Source organism: Pelodiscus sinensis, chromosome 4 (genome assembly GCF_052426305.1).
Source record: "Pelodiscus sinensis isolate ZL-2025 chromosome 4, ASM5242630v1, whole genome shotgun sequence".
Lineage (NCBI taxonomy): Eukaryota > Metazoa > Chordata > Testudines > Trionychidae > Pelodiscus > Pelodiscus sinensis.
Genome location: NC_143055.1, coordinates 33,139,482 through 33,164,708, shown reverse-complemented (window position 1 = coordinate 33,164,708; position 25,227 = coordinate 33,139,482). Strand labels below are relative to the sequence as shown.

Below are 25,227 nucleotides of genomic sequence, written 5' to 3'. Positions count from 1 at the left end.
CCTGATCCTCATGAACTGCTGAATGTCAGTTCCTGAATCAACAGGGATTACCTTTTTTTTTTAAAAAAAAAGTGTGAAGTCTTTATTACCACCAAGTAATGCTAATTATACTAGAAGACAATAGGAGAGAATCTTAGTATCTCTATTAGCAGTGAAGCTTGGGAAAATGGGATTTTACAGGGATTCATAACTATATTCTAAATGAAACATGAAACAAATTTACACAGAGTCTTTAATACTAATTTTAATGAAAAAATGTGATACAGAAAGATCAGATCTTCAGGGAAAATAGGTAACCTTTTAAATTAATGTTCCCAAAACCACAATTAATTTAGATTTAATAGGACAGTTAACATATGTTATTTGAATACTGATTATTAAACATTCACCAAGTACTAAAAAATATGTAATAGATTTGCAACTGTAAAATTGATATGGACCTATTGTAGAGTTTTAACACACTGCAAATACCCCTTTAGTGTGCAATTTTTATTTATTTAATATGCAATAACTGTTTTATTAAGTCTACATTAAATACCTTGGACTTTTAATTGAAATGGGTTTCTAGGAAATAAAAGACAAAATCAGGACCTGTATTTATAGTGTATGGCAGTGTCTTAGAATCCTAGTTTCTTGGAAACAGAAAAAAGTAAATTAGTTAGGAGCCCATATCACAAAAAGATTTCATTGGCTACTGAACAGCACATATGAAGCAGTTCCAACAAAAAAAAAATGGCATTTGTATCAGTCTGAATAAGTTTCCACAATGCAGAAGACATAAGATTGATTATTCTGATTTTAAAATGTGATAGTTTAGATTGTTTTTCTCTGAGAGAGACTTGTAATACCTATTTAACTGCTTTCTATTATGAATCTGGCATAAGCTCTTTTTCCCAGAAGAAAGTGTCGCTTAGTATGTTAGCTTAGAATCCTTGGACTAAGACAGAAAGTTAGCAATGTTGCCAACTCTCATGATGTTTGTGGAATCTCCATCACTGGAGATATCTATCAGGGATGATCTAGATCAGTGTTTTTCAACCTTTTTTTTTAATATAAAGTACCCCCTTTTGTTTGTTTGTTTTTTTTGTTTTGTTTTGAAAAAATCCCCCCAGTACCTACAGTTTTCAGACGCACAAAATTTTTTTCTACCGTTGCAACACATTTGTTTAAACAACTTAATCGGAGCCAGGCTGGTGCTTAAATTGTTGGGTGTAAAAAGTACAAAAATAATAAAACGCTGTAAAACTTAAAACGAAAATTCAGTTTTCTCCAAATTTCAGTTGTGTTGACATGCCCCCCCAGACTTCTCTTGAGTACCCCAACGGTACGTGTACTACTGGTTGAGAAACACTTATCTAGATGGTGTTTGGTCCTGCTATGAGGGCAGGGGACTGTACTTGATGACCTCTTGAGGTTCCTTCCAGTTCTAGTATTCTATAATTCTATCTATTGTTTTCTTTACAGCTTGTGTAATCAAATAAATGTGATGATTTCAGCCTTTATTCTTAAAGAAAAAAATAAGTATCTAGCCCTTGTAGCTGTGGAAGAAGCTGCAAAATATGACCTCAGTGCACCCTAAAGGCTTAAAAGGCAGAAGGCAAAAAAAATCTATTATTTTAGCATAATCTCATGTCATTAAAGCCAATCTTATGATTTTTGGTGAGCCTGACTCATGATTTCTGAACATTTAGGATAGTCTTGTGGCTGTAGCACACAATGAGTCAGGACAATTTGCCACAAGGCTCTTCATTACCTTAAAAGATTCATACAATCTCTCTCTATTTCGGCTGTAGCACACAATGAGTCAGGACAATTTGCCACAAGGCTCTTCATTACCTTAAAAGATTCATACAATCTCTCTCTATTTCAGCCTCTCTTAAAGTTTGTAAACAAAGGTTTAGAGCATAGCTACAGGCAGTGAGAAAAGTGATAAAAATGAATGCACTACAAGTATTAGGGGAGAAATAGTGAATTTTGCATGGTGATGGGAAAGAAACATGCATAGATGTGGGAAGGAGAGCAATTACCATCTTTACAAATGATTGTTCATTCAAATGAAGGCCGAGCAGAGAATCATTGGATGGCTCAAGGCAGTTGTATTGGGCCCTCCACTGTAGGGGACCCTGTGGGGCCCAGGCCAGCCTGAGGGATTATGGAGGGACCTGGCACTGGTAACTAGCATCAGGGCCCAATCCTGCACTCACCAACTGTGGAAAGTGGAGCGATTCAACTCCAGCCTGCTCCGCCAGTTCCCAGATGGATCACTTCACTCCAGTGGCAATAGGAATCAGTGAGACCAGGCCCCAGTCATCTTTGCTCCTCCTGTCTCCCAGCCACATTGCTCAGGGGAGGAGTCTTGCAGAAAGAAGTTCAATAAGGGCAGAAGGGGGTGGAGCAAGGGTATGAAGGGGCAGAACAGGTGGCAGCTTGGGGAAGGAATGAAGTAGGGGGTTAGAAAGTGGCAGAGCTGGGGGAGAGAAGAGATGGAGTAGGGGCAGAGCAGGGGTCAGAAGAAATGGGGTGGGAGAGGTGTATGGGATGGAGGGAGGTTGTCCTGGGCCCCACATGCTCCTAGGATGGCCCTGAGGCTGCCATTGCTGTTTCTTCTGCAGAATTAGAATTCTTGTGAATGGCAACTGTAACTGAAGGGTTAAGACTGAATTCTATTTCCCTAAAGGCTTCTAAGAGCACTTAATAGTTCAACAGGCTGCAAAGGTTTAGCATTTTAACTGTATAAAATAGTCTACAAATGTTTAAGAAGGGATGAACTCAGTTTCCTATCAGAGGAAAATACATTAAGTAGACTTTCAACTCAGTGGTACATTGAAGGTAGGTTAAAACAGTGCCTTATAAGACCAAATTCTTGTTCTTCTAAATTCTAAATTGGTTCTTTTTAGAACAAAGCATACACTTTTCTCATAGTGTGAGCCACATCTTACAGAGACAGTCTCCTGGACCACCACCTCCCATTGGAATATCAGTAACATTTCTATGCTACTTAGCAATTGATTGCATGGAAAATAATTAGGGAAGTATTTAATATAAGTTTTGCAGTTTAGCAGATATTATATATGAAGAGATCAGACAAATCTGTAGATTATTAATGGTCAACAGATGACAGTGCTGGGGATGGACCATGGTTTGGCAACCACTATCCTACAAGTATCCAGAAAAACTCCATTTTTCTTTCCCCAGGTCTCTCTCCCTGTACTTTCTCCAAGCATTTGTTGTCTTCTCCCCATTCTGTTGGTACTTACTGTACCTCCCTTTCTTTGCCTACTATCAGAACATAAGGTTTTTCTTCTTAGCTTTCTCACCATGCCCACTCTTGAAGATGAACTCCCAACGCACATATCTGGGGGCATAGCCGTTGTATACCTACACTTTGGGTGTAAGCTGCCTCTTGCCACTGCTAGCCAAATGTTCCATTTTCACATTCATTCACTAGTATATGACAAATCTAAACCAACACTCTGTTTATTCAGAATTTTCTATTTAAGCCAGAGATAAAAAAAGAAAAGAAAAGAAAACCTTACTGTTGCAGAACCTTTATTCAGTAGTGAAATTTGGACAATTTTAGAGGTAATGTTCCATAAAATCTAAGGTGACAGGATAAGGGAATGAGAAGAATTCTTCACAGAACCACATTGGAAAAGTCTAACTTCTGAACCATTTGAATTCTTTAGCATCAGACACCTTTTCTTTGAAGTGCTCTTTTCACATAATAATGCAAATTCCCATCCAGCAAAATCTAATCACCACCATCTATGAATGCCATTTCCTTCCTTCCTTTTTAATTATAAGCACTGATGTGTTAATAATAAAGTAGTTAGCCTTTGTTTTCTTCAATTACACTTTTTTTTATTAACAATTGTACATATTATGGCTACATCTTGCATTAGAGTCCTAAGTATTTAGTTAAAAGTAACTTTGGGTAAAAGGAATATATACTTTGTTTCCAGTTTGATCAACTGTTTATCACTTTACAAACAGTGTGTGATAATTTGTTAGTCTTTAAAGTGCTACATAGTCCTGTATTTTGTTTCAGTGTATGAAAAGAGTACAGAAAACGTACTGCTTTTACTGATAAATGTCACAACTGTGTTTTCAGAAGACCTCAAAATGACAGTTGTAATATGCAAAACATTTCATTATAATGCATATTGCATCATATTTAAGCTGAGTGAATGTAATTGTAAGATTATATAAAGGGCATATTCATCTCTTTTCATGCTAGATGTATTATTCCATATTTTGTAGAGATAAATTCTGATATTTCAAATTACAGTATTTTTGAGCATTTTTCCAAATACATTTATTTTAAAACAAAGGCAGATATAGGATAGGGTTCTCTTATTTTTATAATTTTAGGGTTTGATGTAGGCTAATTATGACTTTTAGGATAAATAACTAGACTTTTTCTGTGTAATTAACAGTTATATAAATAATTCAATCATTTTCTTCAGGCTCACTTTTCCAGCACTATCTTCCATATCCTTGCATATTTCTCAGCTTGCCAACTCTCTAATATAGAGTGCAATGAGGAAAAAAGATTAAAAAATGAGTGACACAAAATTATTTATACAAAATGCTATCAGATCTCTTCCTTTAGTGTAAATAACATTTTTTGAAATCTGTTTCATGATTATTTATTTTTGAGGCAAATAATTTTAAATAATAAAAGTGGGAGGATTTGAAAATTGTCAAACACACATAACTTTGGGAGTAAAGTGAGTGATATCTCTCTAAATGAAGGATCTGAGATGTGTGCAGCTTTGAAATATATGGGGTAAATAATCCTGACATTCATCGGGATTTTTAAGGTCCATATGGCCCTGCCTCTGCTGAAGATCCTTTGTCCCAGGAGCCATTGAATTCCACTGTTGAAGCATCTGAGGTACTCATGTAGGGATAACATATTAATTTATTTAAAATGATTCCCCCAAATGGAAGTGACTCCCCATAATTTGTTCCCCACAACTTAAAGTGTTTATATTTATTATTAATTCTTATTCTTATTATTATTTGTTAAGATTGTTAAATGTTTAGATTTATTATTATTATTGCCCCTTTAGAATATAATGTATTAGGTCATGTAACTTAGAACTGTTAAGAATATAATCCTATGTAGCCAGAAACATAGGCATGCTGTGTCCCAGGGCATGCTCAAGCTTGTGCAAGGGGCTGCTTGAAATTGACATTGCAGAGATACATTGTAACAATGCATTGTCAAGCCACTAACTCTGCTATGGGAGCCAAGCCCTGTAATTGACTAAGGGCATTGTTACATAATTGACGCCTGTTCTCTTTAAAACATTGTAACTTTACTTAGCACTCAGAGAATGTTTTAAGCAATACCACCCAGAAACTTTTGTAACTACAACTTTTATTATTATACAAAATACTGCATGGGAAACATTAATTCGGGAATGTATGTAAGAGAGAGAGAGTGCTTGGACGATGAATGAATGGTTCTGAGAGGTGCCAGCCTGAGAATACAGCAACAAAGGGCTGAAGAAGGCGTCAGGTGCCAGTGCAACCAAAAGGTGTCAAGTGGAGAAAACCAAGTACTGGAGGTCCACCCGATAAGATCACTGACGAGCACCTGGCAGCCACCCTGAAAATATCAGCATGATGCAGCAATTCCTATAGACTGGCATAGGAAAAAAATCCTATAAGAACTGGACTAAAAGACTATGGAGTTAGAGTCCAAGGTTCTGCTGCCAGCCCACCAGGAGCTTCAGATGCGCATCTGATCAGGACTTCACTCCCCACTACCATCACTTGTGTACAGAATACCTGGCCAGTATTCTGTCACAAGCAACTTCCAGGCTGGTAACTATAACAAATACACAGAACCTAAATAAATGGATGAATAAATGTTTATATGTATATGGGTTAAGCAGATAAACAACGTTGTTTGCTTCTATCTTTTTTTTATTTTTTTTATTATCATCTTTACAATAAATGTGGCTTTTTCCTTATCCCCCTCATAAGATCCTGCTTGCTTTTATTTGGTATAACACTCAAACCACAACTTCAAAAAATGAAACTATATAATTAAAATAAAGTACGTTTCTCTTCGGCCCAGTTCTATGTACCATTCACAACTGTTAAGAAAATGGAATAATTCTTTCAGGTTAGCCGTCAATTTGGGAAACTAACTGCAGTGCTCTGGACTGTTTCAAGCAGATTCCAAAGAAAGCGAGGGGATATCTTGGACAGATTGGAAGTCATTAGTCTGAAATAACCTGAATTTGTTGACATTTGGGTCATATTCCAAAGCCCATCTATTTGAGCTTTGTGATATTTTTAAGTAAAGAAATTTCAGTTTTATGAAAGTTGTACTGGCCTGCAAAATGTCATCTAGATTGAGACAGGACTATGCAGCACTTTAAAGACTACCAAATTGGTTTATTAGGTGCTGAGCTTTTGTGGGCTCAGAGGAAATGGGTCAGGCCCACGAAAGCTCATCACCTAATAAACCATCTTAGTAGTCTTTAAAGTGCTGCACAGTCTGCATAGTCCTGTCTTTTATTTCAGCAAGACCAGACTAACACGACTACATCTCTACTACTAATCTAGATTGAGAGAGAGAGAGAGAGTGTGTGTAGGGAATAGTGCCATGTTCTGCTGGCCTGACCCTCCTCCTCCTCTCTCTCAAGTGCCCCATAACTGCCAGTAGCCTGATGCTGCTTTCCCATGAGCCCCTATTCCCACCCCTCCCAGGAGCTTCAGTGCTTGAGAGAGCCTCTCCTTCTCCCCCCGCCCCCGAGTCAGCCCCTTTCAGGTGCCTCTCACAACCTGCTCCTTACCTGTTGGTACACCTCACCCTCAGGTGATGGGTCCATCCCAGTCTGTCTCCTATGGCCCCTCAGTTTTGGCACCATTGGATGAGGGGATTCTTTATTGAGAGGAACTTTTGAAAGTGTCATAAACAATGAGAACAGGCAAAGTAAGGTAAATTGCAGTGCCTCACCTGCAAGGGTGGAATCCCTGCATTCCTATGAATTTTCCACGATTACATGGCCTTTTCTGCTGTAGCCCCATGCTCATGGACATCTGGAAAACTGAATCACTAACTAATGAGAAACCATTTTGAAGGACAAGGCTAGATCAATACATAATAGCATCAGTTCTGCAAAATTGTTCTGCAAAATACTACTGAACTCACTGTGGGGAGCTCACTTTGGGGGCCTGGAGCAGCGGGCCCCAGTATTCACAAATGTTGCCATTCATGGAGGATTCGAGAATGCATCTATCATGAATGGTGAGAATTTCCTGTATTACTTCGCACAACCTTGTCTCTCTGAAAGAAAAATTGCAGGATTTTATGCATCCACTACTGAGAAGACCTTGCCTATGAAAAAAAGCAGTTGCAGAGTTTGAGTCTTTTCATTAGATAGGATCAATTTTGGGGGGTGGTGTCAGCCGACGGTCAGGGCAGTGAGTGGTGTGTGTGTGTGTGTGTACTATTCACCCGAGACTTCAACTGCTGAGACCGGGGTCCCTTGCAGTGGGCAACCTGGAAGAGGTTGATGGGCGCCCCAATAAGTGTACGGGAAGAGCTTATTACACTTCAGATTTCAGCTGCTAGAATTCATAATTCCTTCGCAGCGGGCAGCCTCGGGGAGGCTGAGAAGTGCCCCAATGGATTTTTCCACCTGGGTGTGACACAAATCCAAACGCCCAAGCTCTTCCTATACTGTGTGTGTACTATTCACCCGAGACTTCAACTGCTGAGACCGGGGTCCCCTGCAGTGGGCAACCTGGAAGAGGTTGATGGGCACCCCAATGAGTGTACAGAGAGAGCTTTTTACACTTCAGATTTCAGCTGCTAGAATTCATAATTCCTTCGCAGCGGGCAGCCTCGGGGAGGCTGAGAAGCGCCCCAACGGATTTTGCCACCTGGGTGTGACACAAATCCAAACGCCCAAGCTCTCCCTATATCTGTCCCTTTATGACCGGCTGAAGTTCTTTTAAATTGTGCCTGGTTCTGTTACAGCAACTGAAGGAGTCAGGTTAAAGCTTAAACAGTTACAGGTTTATTAAAGAAGCTTATAAATCATATGGTTACAATGTCTATTGCTCTATTTCTTAACTACTAGCAAAATATAGATCTTAAAAATGGTTACAAAGAAGATAAAGATAGAAAAATAGAAATAATGGTACCAAGTAACAGCTTACTCTTTCTATGTGTACACTTAAGACAGAGGACCACATCCAGGTACAATTTTTACCCCCTTCTGTGCCTCTCGACTCCAGCATGTCAGGCCAGGGCCGGTCCCTCAATTCCTAGGAAAGACAAAAATATGAGGTGGGCGTCCCCATAGAACCTCGGGAGGTCAAACACCTAACCCGACCAGCAGGTAGAGGGTAGAATGACACTCAAAAGAGAGTGTGCTGCTGTACCACCTTTATACTCACGGGCTACGTCTACACTGGCCCCTTTTCCAGAAGGGGCATGTAAATTTCACCAGTCGTCGTAGGGAAATCCGCGGGGGATTTAAATATCCCCCGCGGCATTTAAATAAAAATGTCCGCCACTTTTTTCCGGCTTTTAAAAAAGCCGGAAAAGAGCGTCTACACTGGCCCCGATCCTCCCCGATCCTTTGAAGTAGGAATAAGACCCTCCGGAAAAGGGCACTTTTTCCGGAGGATCGGGGCCAGTGTAGACGGCTTTTTTAAAAGCCAGAAAAAAGCGGCGGACATTTTTATTTAAATGCCGCGGGGTATATTTAAATCCCCCGCGGATTTCCCTACGACGACTGGTGAAATTTACATGCCCCTTCCGGAAAAGGGGCCAGTGTAGACGTAGCCATGGGGTCACGTATTTCTCTTTCTTATCTGTCATGCCAAATGGGGCTGGTCTGTCTTTTGTGAGACCAGTTCTTACAAGGGAGTTGTGAACTTAATTTACACTTGTAAGAGCGATAACTAAATTGGAATTACTGGGAATTCTTTTCTCAGTGGGAAATTCCTCTCCCAGGGACTGTGTGTGTGTTCGAATCAACATGAGTGCCAGCCGGGGCAGTTCTCGCAGCCTCAAGGCCAGCTTATTGACTTAATCGCTCTCTCTCCACATATCTGTTTTTTCAGCTTCTCAGGATCAGATGAGCCAGCATAGACTATGCTGATTTTACTGCTCCTTCTCTGCCCTGTATGCTTCAGAGAGGCAAATAAGATGGATGATATGGGGGGTTGGTCTGTCTGGCTACAGGTGGAGTGCTGCAACTTATACTAATGTAAGAAGAAAATATAGGGTTTTGGTTCCTATATAGAGTGACTTTTCCCTCTCCACAGCTATTCAGACAGAGTAGTTCCCACTAGGCTAGCATGTGCCACTGGTTGCCAATTATTTCCCTGAACTAATAACACATTTTCATGATATTGCAGACACTGCTGTTTTAAATATTGTTACTAGGAATGTTAGATATTGTGTAACTGAATAGTACTGTAACTGCATGAAATCTTAGTGGTTACATGACTACTCATAGTCCGCAGGGGTGGGGCTGGCATCTAGCACATTCCTGGCTCCACTTCCAGGGAGCCAACTGCCATCTCACACTGCTACCTCTGTATCAGAGGCAGCAATACGGGGTGGCAGGCAGGAGCTGGACTGCCAGGGGAGCTAGTTTAAAAACCAGCTCCTACTGAAGACCAGCTGCCTGCCACCCCGCACTGCTGCCTCAGATACAGAGGTGCAGCAGCCCCTGTCCATTGAGGGTCCAAGGTTCCCTCAGAAAGGGGCTGTTCTGTAGCAGCAACAGCCCATACTGTGGAGCAGCCTCTGTCTGTGGGGAGCTCGGACCCCCTGTGGACAGAGGTTACTGTCACAGAACAGCCTCTGTCTGCAGGGAGCTCAGGCCCACTACGGTCAGAAGATGCTTCATGGCAGCCTCCCCTGCTCCTGGCCTTCTTCGCGCTGCTACCTCTGATAGTTTTCCATGGGATTTTTAGCAAGTATTTAAGTAATCCTGATTTCCATGGGACTTACAAACATGCTTATGTGTTCTTCTAAATCATTAATGAAAAGGTACATTTGCAAGGGACAGAAGTGGCATGAATAAGAGCATTAAAAAAAAGAGTAGAGAACAAATAAGAGTAGGAAGAGAAGCTGAGTAACACCCAATATCTGATAGATTCCACTTTGAACAGTAAGATTCAGGACTAAAGGGGAATGTTTACTGAAGGTGAATGTAACAGTGAGCTTATATATGTGTGTACTGTGTACACACCAAAACTAGATAATAATTATGGTCTTATTTGTCCCACCTTGGCCCAATCCACTTTGCCTACTGTTTGGTACTCTCATGCGCTGATTCATATCTAAAATTAGTCTGCAAACTCTGTTTCCATATTAATTCAAAGAAAGCTTTTATTAAAAAAAAAACCCTCTCTTATTTTAACTTTACAGCCAATCAATAGAACACAAACCAGAGTCTCTTCCTGGCCATAGCTGGCAGCCCTCTTTGTTCTTGTTTGCATTCATAGCTCTGCATTGCTGTGAGTAACAGGATATTTTGAACTACAGGTACTTGGCTGCACCCAGCACTTTTACATAAGAATAGCAGCTGCTCCAAAAGACCTCTTATTTAGGGACATATCTTTGTATTTATAATGTAAACAACAGCCACACTTCTGGGGTGGGAATGTGTATAAATAAGTGTTGCCAACTCTCATCATTTTTGAAAGTGTTACCTGGCAGTTGATGTTTTTCTGAAAACTCCAGCTGCTGAAGGAAAGTGATTAAGTGAAAATCTCAGTTTTCATTTAGAATGAAAGTACATTTCTAGTTGTCATGGCTGCAGAAAAAAGCTTGAAAACCTGAGTACACCCAAAAGGCCCAGAAACTAGGAAACAAAATATACGATTAAAAATTCAACTGATTTTGTTTCCTGTTTTTTTTTAAATGCCCAGTGTTGGCAATATTGACCCTCTGTGCCCGAATTTCCCTACCTGTAAAACATAAATAGTACTTCTCTACCACAGAGAATGTTGTGAACATGAACACACAGAGGCTTCTGAGGTATTCAGTTTCTTTGGCAATGGAGGCCCTCTGGAAAGATGAGCAAGCAGATTCTCTCTCACAGCTCTGAGCAGGTGGGGAAAGTGTAATCCTTTAATGTGACTTTAGTACTCCAGAGACCCAATCTAAAAAAGGGAAGGTACTGACAGGAGCAGGCAGCGGTGCTGGAACAGCTTTTATAGATGGGTAGGGTGATGCCAGGGTGATGCCAGGACAGAAGCATCTTGGGAAGGAAAGGCTTTGAGTCAGAACACAGGACGGGGAGCCACAACACCGGGATTCCCTCCTTAACTCTGCCCTAAGCTGGGACAACTGCACTCGCCCCCCTCGCAGAGGGGCTGCTCAGGTCAGCAAGAGCAGGGGAGCAGCACGCACCCGGAAAGCGCGCGCACGACCGCCACACCTCCGCTCCAGGGGCGCACCAACTGCCCGCGGCGTCCCGCGGCCTCTCCAGCTCTCGCCACGCCACTGGCCCTGCAGCGCCACGCCCCCGAAACGCCAAGTGCGCCTGCGTCGCAGCTGCCAGGCACCGGCGCCTGCGTATTGGCGCGCGCGAGCGTCCGGGCAGTTGGGTGGCAGCGGCCAAAGGCGGCGCTGTGGCTCGCGGGCCCCGGCGCTAGCGCGGTGGGCGCTGCCCGAAGGCCGTTCTGAGTCCCGCGAAGCAAGCGGGTGCTGCGGCTCCAGCCCGCCGCCTTCCGGCACCACATGGCGGCAGCACAAACACCGCCCCCGGCCCCGCCTCCGGGGCGCTCACGGCCGCTCTAGGCCGCGGGGAAGAGCGAGTCCGGCCCGGAGACTCCTCCTCCCGCGGCGCCTGCGGAGCCCCCCACCGGGCGCTGCGCTCCACGCCATGCCGGGCCCGGGCCGCTGCCCCTCGCCCTGGCCGCTGCTCTTCCTCGCCCTGCTCGGCGGCGCCTCGCTCCCCCCGGGATGCAAACTCGACGGGCGCCCCAAGAGCCCCGGCCGGTCCCCGGCGGAGGGGAAGGTGGTTTGCAGCAGTCTGGAGCTCGCCCGCGTCCTGCCGCCCGACGCGCTGCCCAACAGGACGGTCACGCTGTAAGTACGGGGGGATGGGGACTGGCCGCTTGCAGCGGGACGTACCCCGCTCCTACTCGCGGGACACGGGCGAGCCCCCGGCTGTAAGGCTGCGCGGGACAGGCAGCTGCCCTGCCTTAGTGCAACGTGTGTAGGGAGAAGCGGCCAAAGGCGAATCTACTCCTGCCCAGCCATTGCCCCCAGCTCCAGCGATCATGTAGCGGTGACTGGGGCTAAGAGAACACGCCCCCTTGGGAGGCGGTGCAGGGGGAACCTTTTGTTTTATTTTAAAACACTGCAAGGGTTAGTTGTCTGTTTTACTTATAATATTTATGCGCTTGTTTAGTTTCCTGAGGCTGGTTGCTTTCTAGGAAAAGAGAGAACCTAGAACTAAGCTTATGTAATTTACAAGAGTAGTGCATCTCTCCTGGGATGTATCTTCAGCTCAGAAATAAATCAAAAGGGAAGCAGAAGCTTATGTTACTCACCAGCTATGATGGAAGTGAAGACAGTCTAGACTAGTGCGACTGGATGTTAACTAGCTCTTTAGGGCTGGGCTACTTTTGGATGTCCTCCCAAATTTAAAGGACCAGCTATTAAACAAACATGCAGGGAAGGCTTCTTGTAGAGAGTGAACCCCCACTTGGGTATTGGTAAATCAGCATTCTGGCAGTTCTACTTGAGAACTCGTTTTGGTAGTTTTAATTAACTTGTTTTTATGAAAGATGTGCAGAAGACTTCCTATTTTTTTCAGTGCTGGAGTTTAATGTTTGGAAAAAAATCGTTTGTGATTTTTTTCCCCCTAGCTCAAGACTTAAATATTTGCTTTGGGTGTGTTTTTTAAAGATTACTTCTAGGACTTTATATTAAGTCATTTAATGTGGTCTTTTATGTTGTGTGGATGTTAAATAAAACCTCTTTAATGCTATTAACCTGTTTTCTTTTCACTCTTGGCTTGATTTTGAGCTCTTACTGAGATTAAAACCAAAGAAAAAGCATAGCCTGTATATGATAGTTATTGTGTTTGAGATTAATGGAAAAAAGCACTGGGTACTAAATATTCAATTTTGAACAAAACAATAAAACAAAAGATTAACAAAGCCCACAACTTAAGATTTATTCTAAGTATAAACATGTCCTCTAGAAGTTTAACAGATAGCTGGCACTAAATACTTAGTTTGTTTTAACAGTAAATAAAAGTGGATAAAATATTAAAACCTTTAAATAAACCACTTTCATCATTCTGGTTTTCTTAGGTTTTATTTTGGTATTATATAAAATCCAGTTATGCCAGGATACTGTTGTGTGGCAGCTTTCTGTGTATATTTGAATTTGCAGCTGTTATCCTACCCAAGCTACATTGCTTTAGAATTGTTAGACTATAAGGCTCTGCAAACATATGTGGTCTCTTCATGTGAAATAATCCAACTGAAGTCAGGTGGACAACTCTCATTTGTAATGGTGTGTAGGATTAGGATATGAATCAGGATAATCAGGTTTTTTTTTTATTGTTGTTAAGGTTTAGAGTTTTTGTTCATGGTATAGGCAAGGTCCACACTCCAGAGAAAGTAATAAAACTACAGTGAGAATAAGTTAACTAAAAATATTTTGGGATCTGTTTGACAGTTTTTCTATGGTCTGTCTACTCCTTGCATAGATCATTCTAGTGTTTGGAGCAGAGGAGAATGTCAGATTTATTGTAGCAGAGGGATGCGTATTCCTGCAAGCTTCCTGTTGCATTATGTGATTGAGCTCAAAGGCTACCTCTACATTGGCCCCTTTTCCGGAAGGGGCATGGTAATTTTTGAAATCGCAATAGGGAAATGCGCGGGGGATTTAAATATCCCCCGCGGCATTTAAATAAAAATGTCCGCCACTTTTTTCTGGCTTTTAGAAAAGCTGGAAAAGAGCGTCTACACTGGCCCCGATCCTCCGGAAAAAGCGCCCTTTGAAGTAGGAATAAGATCCTCCGGAAAAGGGCGCTTTTTCCAGAGGATCGGGGCCAGTGTAGACGCTCTTTTCCGGCTTTTCTAAAAGCCGGAAAAAAGCGGCGGACATTTTTATTTAAATGCCGCGGGGGGTATTTAAATCCCCCGCGCATTTCCCTATTGCGATTTCAAAAATTACCATGCCCCTTCCGGAAAAGGGGCCAATGTAGACGAGCCCAAAATCAATGTAATATCAAGAAGCTCATTAAAATACAGCTGGAAATTTTATATGGTATAGTTACATCTGCTACAACTTGGAAAAATCCACTCTTCAATGACGAGTGGAAATCTTTTTAACAAACATGGAGTCCTAAGGTATCAGTTTCTTCAAAATTTAACATTTCATTTAAAAAAAGGATGCACTGTACTCTAAATGCGGATACACCACTGCAGTACCAAGAGTCATAGTTTTACACAGTAGTAGCAGTATGAAACTAACACATCTGGTCAGTTTTACCTCTGTTACTTAGAACAGCATGTATAGCCCTGATATTTTCAAGTATGCTGTCAGTCAAATTGTTACTGCTTCCAGAAAAAAAAGCTGTCTTCAGGAGAGGATTGAACTACAACTATGGGAAAAGGGGGAAGAAACAAAAAAATTAGAGGCTGGAAAAGTGTAGAGCATTGGAAACTCTGAATTGAGAGACAGAGAACGACAGAGAACAACAGTTCTTTTCCTTTGCAGCAACTAGATGCTATTGGAGCTGCATATTCATCCAGCAGCTACTAACTAGAGACAGATGTGAAAGTTCCCAAGCGGGATCTGGGTACAGCACCATGGCAGAAATTCTGAGACCATTTCTCCACACGTTGAGAAGGGATTGGGCTCCTCACCAAGTTATTACTCCAGGACTTGTGGGTGTATCTACTCTATCTTTCATACATTGCTTTTCAAACACTGGTTAGTGCTATCAATTTTTAGCGCGTTTGATAGCTCACAATAATTACTGTATTTTGGCGCATATAAACCCATATGCATTTTTACAACCCCCCCATCACTCTGCCCCTCCCTCCCCACGGCGTATACTTATTTTTTTTTTTACTCACCTGGTGAGTTCCTGCGTAGTCTCCGGGTCGGGTACTTATTTTGTGGTGCAGAATTTCTTCATTAGTTAGTGTATTTAAATAGAAATAAAATGCTGTTATTTCTGACTAGAGACTTATAATTCCTGTTGAAAGTTGCTTTCCTCTCTTATATCTTTCTTCTTTTCACACATAGTCTTTGTGGATTTTTATTGCACACGAGCTTTAAATAGATACAGTTTAAGGGAAAAAGTGGCTTTCAATAGCTTGTCCATTACTGAAATGAGGGTAGTATCTACTGCACAGGTATGTTGCAAGGTCTAAGGCAGCGTTTCCCAAACTACCGGGCCGCAGGAAAAAAATACCGGGCCTCAGCGTGGCTGGTGGCTGCCGGCGTTAGGCCGATTTGGTCCCTGTGCCCCTGATCCCAGAAGTGCCGGCGAGTTACAGAGCCAGGGGCCCTGCTCCACCAATATGTGGATCTGGGTCTATCCCCCAGCTCTGCCTGGAGCGAGCCCAGGCTCTCCCTCCCCCACGCGTCCCCCTCCCCCCTGCGCGTCCTCCCACCCTGCCCCCACAGCGTCCCTGCCATGCGTGGTTCCTCACTGCCTGCTGCTGCCCATGTGCGGCATTGCACGTGGATGGGGAGGACGCCCGGGCATGATGTGACGTCACGGCTCCGGATTTTAAAATTCTTTGGAGGCACGTGGCGGGGCCACGCTGCATCCGGGGCCGGCCTCCGGGGCCTGAGCATGGCCTCCGGCCCCGAAATGTGAAAGGCAGAAGGTAGGGAATGGGCTTGTGCGGCAGAGGGGAAGGCACCAAGGGACAGGGTGCAGGAGAGAGAGACAAATGCCAGGGGGCCAAATGCAGACAATGAGGGAAACGGCAGGAGGGGAGGTGTCAGTGGGAGGGGGGACAGGATGATGCTGAGAGAAGAGAGGAGAGGGGAAGGGCATTGGGAGCTGGAGGAGGAGGTGCTGGGAGAAGGCTTGAAAGAAGGGGTGGGCATGAGGAAGGCCAGGATGGAGCAAGTCATGTGTGAGGGCACAGAGGGGCAGGAGGGGAGTGGGGCAGAGGGTGGTGAGGGGGTGGGTATTAGGGAAAAAGGGGGAAGCGGCAGTAGGGGAAGGGGGAGGCACCAGGAGGGTACAGGGCTAAGGGAAGGTGCAGGTGCCAGGGGATTCTGGGGTGAAGAGGAGGGGAGAGCTGGCCACTGGAAGCAGCCCTGGACAGGGGAATCGGGGCAGGCTGGGAAGATTGGGAGGCCGGTGGAAGCAGGGCTGCCAGGGGGTGCGAGGTTGGGGGTAGGGAGCTGGCTGGGGAAGATGGGGGGTGGGGGAGTGAGGAGAAGCGGCTGCTGGAAGGAGGGCTGAATGCGGGCAGCGGGGCTGGCCAAGGGAGATTGGGAGGAGAAACGGGGGAGAACTGGCTGCCCGGGAAGGGGTTGGGGGAAGTGGGGCTGGCCAGAGGTGCAGCAGGGGAAGCGGGGGGAAGAATGATTCGGCCTGCGGGGAGTGGGACTGACCTGGCCATATGTAGATCTTGGGGTGCTGCCCCGTTCTCCCCTCCCCCCCACAAAGCATGAGTTAGTCCAGCCCGGGGATTCTATTGTCGTGTCCCCCCCCCCCCCCCCCCCCACACACACACAAACACCCTCCTCGAGTAGTTGCGAACTGTCTGGCTGGTAGACACACTCATGCAGCCTGAGCACATTTACCAGCCAGGCAGTTCAAAACTACAAACTGATACATCTAGTAATAATACAACTTACCTAATGAGAAAATACCAGACATGTTATATGTCTGGTATTTTCTCAGTTTGTTTTTTATGTGTTTATATTTGCTAAAGCTGGCACTGGGGGTTTTGGGAGGACCAGAAACAACTTATTTGAATATTCAAATAATTTGCTTAATGAATATGCAAATGAACATTACCAGTCCTCCAAAAGTTCGCGATTGGATTTACTGGTCCACGTAACAAAAAGTTTGGGAACCCCTGGTCTAAGGTATAACAGTGTGTTGAGATTGGAAAAGATATGTGTTGTTTAAAAACAAACTAAATAAATTATTAAATTAAATACATTTTCTATAAGATAATTATCACGTCTATAAGATAAGATTATTCTTCTAAGAGATAAGAATCACCTGTGGTCATTCTATATTGAAATATAGTTTTTGAAAGATTTAGAACAGTACAGTCATTTATGGTCCAGCATATCTTTTGAGAGGTATTTACATATCTTCCTTTATTGAGTTTCCTATCCAACCATAGAACATTAGGGTTGGAAGAGACCCCAAGAGGTCATCTATTCCAGCTCCCTAGTCAAAGGAGGACCAACCCCAACTAAATCATTCCAGGCAAGGATGGCAATTCCACAACTTTCCTAGATAATCCATTCCTGTGTTCTGCCCTCCTAATGAAATAATGTTTCTTAATAGTTAATCTAGACTCCGCCATTGCACCTTGAGACCACTGTTCCTTGTTCTGTCATGTGCCACCACCAAGAATAGCCTAGCTCAGGGGTGGGAAATAATTTTTGATGGGGGGGGCCACTCCCAAGATTTTGGAAAGTGTTTGAGGGTTGCAGTCTTTCATGGTGTTAATGGAGGAGGTACCCCATCTGAGATGGAGGCTGAATGCAGAAGGGAGAATGGAATCTAGGTGGGAATTTGGGTGAAGGAGGTGGTTGTGACCTAGGGCAAGGGACTGGGGTGCAGGGTTTTGGGATGTGACCAAGGGTAGGAGGGGATTGTGATCTCGGGCAGGAGATTGGGGTGCCAGATTTGGGAGGGGATATGGGTGCATGTGGAGTAAGGGGGCAGGAGTGTGGGACAGAGGGTTGGGGAAGGGAAGGGCTGAGGTGCCAGAGGCAGGTTTTTGCCAGGAGACTTGCCTGCCTGCCTGCCTGCCTGCCGAGCTAAAGGCTTTCAGAGCTTAAAATGTTTCTGCCTACTCTGTCATGTGCTTGAGTGAGTGACCAGGAGGATTGTGCTTTGTGGCTGCTTGTTGTTTAAACAAGCAGCTCCCATTGGCCAGTGTCTGTCCTGAAACCCCATCCCTCTGTACTCCAAAAACCCCTCTCCGCAGCTGTGTTTCTGAGCTGCGGGGCAAGCAGGGGTGCCTCTGTGGGTGGTCCATATTTTCCCTAGGCCTGGCCTACCTCCATCCTCTTTGGACGCGCCCCGTTTCAGGTAGTTGAAGACTATCAAATCCCTCCTCACTCTTCTGCAGAATAAATAAGCGGAGTTTCTTCAGCATCTCTTCATAAGTCACTTTCATTGCCTTGTATTGGGCACTCTCCAGTTTGTCCATATCCTTTCTGTAACGGGTGGTCACAAAACTGGACACAGTACTCCAAATGTAGCCTCACAAGTGCTGAGTAGAGGGGAATAACCACTTTTTTTTATTACATCTGCTAGCAGTGCTCCTTCTAATTCAGCCCCGTATGCTGTCAGCCATCTTGGCAACAAGGCACACTGTTGACTCTTATTCAGCTTCTCAGCCAGTGATCTCTCTGAGTCTTTGTTTGCAGAACTGCTGCTTAGCCAGTCTGTAGCAGTCCATTGAATTCTTCTGTCCGAAGTGCAGGACTATACATTTATCCTTGTTAAACCTCTTCAAATTTCTTTAGGTGCCATTTGTCTGTCACTCTAGACCTTTCCCTAGCCTCCCGGGTATCTATGTCTCTACCAAGCTTATTGTCACCTGCGATCTTGCTGAAAGTGAAAAACAACCCATCATCCAGATCATTAATGAAGATGTTGAACAGTATTGGCATCATGGGCATCAGCACATGGGTGGGAGGGCAGGCGGCTTCGCCAGAACTGGCATGTTTAGGGAGCTGGCTCCCCACAGGCACTGGCTCCAGCCTTCCACCCTTCAGAGGCAGCAAGGGGTGTGTGTGCATGTAGTCTTTGGATTAACTGATAAACCCAGGCTTATCAGTTAATTGTTTAAATGACTGTTTGCTAACATCCCTACTTCAGATCCCTGTCTGCCAATGATAGTGTTTCAGTCACATCATGAATCTCGAGAGTTCATCCAGTCCACTCCCCTGCAGTCATGGCAGGACCAAGCGTCTAGATCAGGGGTCAGAAACTTACGGCATGTGTGCCATAGGTGGCACGTTAACTGATTTTGAGTGGCATGCGCATGGTCTGTAGCAGAAGCTCAGCATAATTCCCTGTAAGGTGTGCGCCTGCATGGCCACGCATTTTAAAAAAAAAATCTACACCCGCCCACCTCCTTTGCAGAGCTGGGCAGCAGCATTCATCTTACAGCTAGAAGGTGAGTGGCATGGTGTTGGGAGGAGGTCCTTCTCATTGGCAGCCAAATGGGAAGGTGGCTGCCCAATGTGCTGGAGCTGGTCCGCAGTGAGGGGCTGTGTGGTGGGTGGCTGCTTCGGGGGCTGTGGCTACTCCACAGGCGGCCAGTGCACATGGAGGAGTGGGGCTGCTCTGGGGGTGGGTAGTCCATGTGGGGGATGGAGCTTTTATCTGGGGATCGAAGCTGCTCCAGGGCTAGCAGGGCTGTCTGGTGGACTGTGGCTGCTCTGGGGCCATACCTTTTTTAAGAGGGCAAATGTGTTATTGGGCTTTAAGGGTTGCCAGTATTTTTTTAAATTGCATAAAAATACAAATTTTTTATCCATACTACAGACCTGTAAAATTGCTATATCAAATTGGTTCCTGTTTGTATCAATCAGCTATTTGTAAGCCTGTGAAAATTGAACTGATAGCACTGAAAGAACAAATAGTCTCTCCACAGTTGGCTCATCTAGACTATGTGGAAGATTCGAAAGAGGACATGCAATTCTATGGGAATTTGCATATCTTCTTTTGATCTCACTTTTGAAAGTGGAGGTTTCAAAAGTGAAAGTCAAGGGGTGTGTGTGTGTGTGTGTGTGTGTGTGTGTTTTTTTTTGTTTGTTTTTTTTTTGGCAAGCCTCCTTTTTGAAAAGCCACGTAAACCTCATTTTTTTGAGGAAAAATGCAAATTCCCGCGGAATTTCAATATCCTCTTTCGAATCTTCTACGTAGTCTAGATGAGCCCAGCATGTGCTCAGTGCTGCGAGCTGTATTGCTTGTTTCTCCCTGCCCCAAACCACATTGGCCCTTGGACATCTAGATCCTTGGCGGGAAGACAAGGGTGCTATGGCCCGGATATCCCAGGGTCACCCACCCACCCCTGCTTTGCCTACTTTCCTGACCCCAACCCATGATGGTGATCCAGCATCATGCCCGCCCACCCCCCCCAAGATTGGAGCCATTGCCGGTTTCCTGCAGGGAGAATGCCCCAAGGCTCCACAATGCATCCGGTTTCTGGGGAAGGGTGCTGCTCCTCCCCTCCTCGCAGGAAAAGCTGGAGTGGAGCCCAGGGCAGGAGATAAAGTGGGATGCATAGTGGGGAGAGCCCCTCCTGGGAGAGTGGCACAGACCAGGGCAGGAGAGTTAAATCTTGGCACGCCACTTCAGAAAGGTTGCCCATCCCTGATCTAGACCATACCTGACGTGTTTGGAGACTTTTAGGAGAGTTTAGACAATTATGGAGATTGTATAACCTCTCCAGGCAATTTATTCCAGTGCTTAATTACCCTGACAGGAAGTTCCAACCTAACCCCCCCTTGCTGCAATATAAGCCCATTGCTTCTTGTCCTATTGCCACAGGTTAAGGAAAATATTTTTAGCCCTCTTCCTTGTAACAACCTTGTAGGTACTTGAAAACTCTTATGTACCCTCCCAGTCTTCTCTTTTCCATGCTAAACAATCCTAGTTCTTTCCTCACAGGTCACATTTTCTAGACCTGTCATTGTTTTGTTGTTCTCTTGACCATCTCCAATTTGTCCTCATCACTCCTGAAATATGGCACCCAGAGCTAGACACAGTACTCCAGTAGAGGCCTAATCATCGCAGAATAGAGTGGAGGAATTACTTCTTGGCTGTGTCTACACTGGCATCGCTTTCCGGAAAAGGGATGCTAATGTAGCGCTTTGGAATAGGCAAATCCGTGGGGGATTTAAATATCCCCCGCGGTATTTGCATTAACATGGCTGCCGCTTTTTTCCGGCTTGGAGATAAGCCGGAGAAAAGCGCCAGTCTAGACGTGATTCTCCGGAAAATAAAGCCTTTTCCGGAGGATCTCTTATTCCTACTTATTCCTATTCAAGTAGGAATAAGAGATCCTCTGGAAAAGGCTTTATTTTCCAGAGAATCACATCTAGACTGGCGCTTTTCTCCGGCTTATCTCCAAGCCGGAAAAAAGCAGCAGCCATGTTAATGCAAATGCCGCGGGGGATATTTAAATCCCCCGTGGATTTGCCTATTCCAAAGCGCTACATTAGCATCCCTTTTCCGGAAAGGGGTGCCGATGTAGACACAGCCCTTGTGTCTCCCTTGTGTCTCATTTACAGTGCTCCTGCTAATGCATCCCAGAAAGATGTTTACAGTGCTCCTGCTAATGCATCCCAGAAAGATGTTTGCAGTAGTCACAAAGTTGACCCATGTTTGGCCTGTGGTCCACTATAACCTCTGGATCCTTTTCAGTTGTACTCCTTTCTAGGCAATTATTTCCCAATTTGCATATGTGAGACTGTTCCTCCCTAAGTGGAGCACTTTGCATTTATCCTTATTGAATTTCAACCTATTTACCTCAGACCATTTCTCCAATTTGCCCAGATAATTTTGAATTATAATCCTGTTCTCCAAAGCACTTGAAACCCCTCCCAGTCTGGCATCATCTGCAAACTTTGTAAGTGTACTCTCCAGGACATTATCTAAATATAGTGGTCCCCAACTTTTTGGGGCTGCGCAGGCACCCAGGGGCGGGGCCACCCATATGCTGCATGCCCAGTGCCAGCGCCACCCATGTGCTGCACTCCCAGGGCCAGTGCTGCTCCTGTGCCGCACGCCCAGGAGCCAGCATCACCCATGCGGTGCGCGTCTGAGGCCGGCGCCGCTCCTGCGCTGCGTGCCCAGGGGCTGGGACGCCCATATGCCATGCACCCAGGGCCGGCACAGCCCATGCTGGTGCCGCCCCTGTGCCGCGTACCCAGGGCCAGTGCCATGCCTGTTCCGGCACCGCCCTTGCGCTGCGCACCCGGGGACAGGGCCGCCCATATGCTGAGCGCCCGTGGCCGGGGACGCCCATACGCTGTGTGCCCGGTGCTGGTACCATCCATGCGCCGCACGCCTGGGACCGGCACCGCTCCTGTGCCATGTGCCAGGGGCGGGGACGTTCATACGCCACACGCCCGGGGCCGGCACAGCCCATGTACCGTGCGCCTGGGGGCGGGGTGCCCATGTGTTGCGTGTCCAGGGGCCTGCACCGCCCATGCGCCCAGGGCTGCCGCAGCCCTTGTGCCATGCACCCGAGGGCAGGGCCACCCATACACTGCGTGCCTAGGGGCCGGCACCGCCCATGCACCACGTGCCCTGGGGTGAGGGTGGCCATGATCACTCGGCGGGTACACAGAAATGGCCCGGCAGGCGCTATGGTGCCTGCGGGCACCGCATTGGGGACCACTGATTTAAATCGATGATGATGATGATGATATTGAAAGAACCAGTTCCCAAACTGATCCCTATAGAACCCCACCTGTTATGCCCTTCCAGCATGACTCTGAAAAACTGGTAACTACTCTCTGTGAACCATTATCAAACCAGTTATGCACCCGGTCTTATATTAGCCCAGTCTAGGTTGTATTTCCCTAGTCCAGTGATTCCCAATGTTTTTAATGCCATTGATCAGCAAACCTGTTTATAAATTTGGTGATTGGTAATAATTTATTTGAATATTCATTATGCACATAATGCATATGCAAACAGAATGTTGCCTGTCTGCTTAGCTCCACCCCAGCCCCTTGCTCTCCAGTGCCTAACATCCTTTGACTCCCCCCATACCATTTAACCAGTGACCCCCTACAGCCAATGCCAACACCCTCTTGCCCTGTGACCCCATGAGCCCTCCCCCAACACCCCTTTTCCCCCACTCCACCTGCATTTTACAAAGCCTCTCTAGGTCTTTAGCCCCTCTAGGTCTTTACCCCCTAGAGGACATGACCATTACTGTCGCTCAGGCAGGGGGGAGCAGCTGTTGGTAGCAAGTGCGCTCCCTCTTCCTTTGCATCCCTTCCCTCCCTGAGCATGTCGTGCACCCCTATGGGTAGAAGTCAGCAGCATGGAGCTCTGGCTGGCTGCCATTACTGAGGAGGCAGGGAGGCGCATCCTGTTCTGCCACCATCTCAGCCCCAGCAGTGCCACTGGCAAAATTGCCTTCATGGGTGGGTGGTGCAGAGCCCTAGATGGCTGCCATTACTGCGCTGCTGCTGGCAAAATTGGTCACGTGGGCAGGGAGAATGGCCGTTGGTGGCATTTGTGCCCCTCCCTCTCTAAGTGCATTTCCCCAAGCGTGATTGGGGGAGGAGGAAGGAGTCATGGAAGTGATTCCTGCCCTACTGCCTGCTTCCACTGCCTCAGCCACCAAGGCTGCTGGAGCTCAGCTACCATGGCCTAGCAGCCTGTGGTTCGCGTTTATTAATGAACAAGGCAAGTAGGATTTGGGTTGGATCACAGAGATCCTCTTGCGATTGTCACCAATAAGTGGTATGGGTTGATCATAGCACTAAGCCTGCCTGCCTGCCTGTGCTCCAGGGCACCTCATGTTTCTGTCCAGCTGAATCAGAAGCTCTGGTATCAGAGTTTGGGTAACAGTTCTCCTGCAGAGTAACACAGATGCTGGCAACAGCTCATCTCTGGGAGGGGCTAAGTGACAGGGATCTGACCGCACTCAGAAGCCCAGCCCCCCAAAGGACCAAATCTCCTAATAAAATCCATCTTACTCTGTATAAAAGTTTTACACCAAGAAAGCTCATGAAGTGTTTTCTTTTTAACAATGAGAGAGATGCACAGTTGTTGTTCCCCCAGGTAACAATTATTTACACTGGGTTTAATAATAATAAAATCACTTTTAAATATTTCAGGGATTTAAATAGTTTCAAGTGATGAGGCAGATCAAAGTAAGTTACTAAGATAAAATAAACAAAACACACCAGTTAATCCTAATACACCAAGAGAAATTGTTACAAATCATGTTTTTGCACTCTAGTCCTTAATTCAGGTGAAGTCCTTAAAGCCCATGCTTATCGGTTTTCTGACCTAGGTCCAACTGCTTCTTCCTCCCTCCCTCTCCCTTCCATAGGAATTCTTTGTTTCCAGGTCTCTTCACATGTCTTCCAATCATGGAAAAAAATCTGTTTTCAACTGGCTTCCAATCAGTGCTCGCTTTCTATTCTTTAAATAGAATTTCCCAATGTGGGAAATTTTTGTTTGTCTCCCAACCTAGTGGAACAATACCAAGTTCAAGATGGATTCAGTCACAGGTGGCATGGTTGCATGTTTTTTTGAGATCAGCTGCAGTTTAGGCTTACAGGAAAAAGCTATTTGTCTTTTTAGCACTGGGCTATCAGGTTTCTTAAGTATCGCTAATTGATTTCACTAGAAGACCTAGATTAACAAACAGGTTCATGCATCATATTTCTAACTTCATATACAAGGAAGATGCATGCACACAAATCGAATGTACATAATCAGGGGATTACAATCTGTTGAATAATAGGTTACTTTGTCCTTTTTGCATAAAGCATATTTGAGTTAATGCATATATTTATACTCAAAACACATTTCTATAAAAAAATGGGGACTTAGTGTCACAGTATTCTTACTTTACTTTTTTGCTATCCAATATTCTTGCTCTTTATTACTTCGTCAGAATGCATTGGGACAGCGTGAGGGCTGGTTCAAATGTATTAAATGGAAATTTATCATGGATATAAAAGGTGGTGTTTATTTTTCAAATAAAGTATTGAATCCACAGTGACTCAAATGGGAATGGAAAAGTCATGTGGCTGAGTCATTCAGTGCCACTCCTTGGTTCCCTTCCTATCTGCTTAATGAGTGGCAAAAATCTATGTGGAGTATGGCAACTATATTTTAAACTTGAAATTAATCAGGTGTAACTGCCACTGAAGCATCAGAACACCAGCTATATATTGCTACCCAGCTGGCCAAATGCCACCAATATTTTTTTAAATCCTTTTTTATTTAAGTTGTATTCCTTTTTTTGCTTCAGTCAAAGGCAATAGGTCCTGAGGAT

At 45.1% G+C, this 25,227-nt stretch overlaps 2 protein-coding genes across 11 annotated transcripts in view; one reads left to right on the top strand and one right to left on the bottom strand.

Moving 5' to 3' along the window:
- The window catches only part of LOC112543864 (cytosolic beta-glucosidase), a 97,232-nt gene extending 85,664 nt beyond the window's left edge, over positions 1-11,568 (bottom strand). For 5 of the 7 annotated variants that reach the window (XM_075930642.2, XM_075930659.2, XM_075930651.2 and 2 more), the window contains exon 1: positions 11,433-11,551. The gene's annotated coding sequence lies outside the window, so the exon portion shown is untranslated. Of the gene's footprint in view, positions 1-11,432 lie in introns of all 7 variants that reach the window. The other 2 variants (XM_075930646.2, XM_075930653.2) reach the window with 1 other exon arrangement.
- Positions 11,569-11,723: 155 nt separating this feature from the next.
- The window catches only part of ADGRA3 (adhesion G protein-coupled receptor A3), a 134,994-nt gene continuing 121,490 nt past the window's right edge, over positions 11,724-25,227 (top strand). For 3 of the 4 annotated variants that reach the window (XM_075930639.2, XM_089777837.1, XM_014581111.3), the window contains exon 1: positions 11,724-12,085. In XM_075930639.2, coding sequence (XP_075786754.2) covers positions 11,880-12,085 — 206 coding nt within the window. In that variant the 5' untranslated portion in view covers positions 11,724-11,879. The remainder of the gene's footprint in view (positions 12,086-25,227) is intronic. The other variant, XM_075930638.2, reaches the window with a different exon arrangement.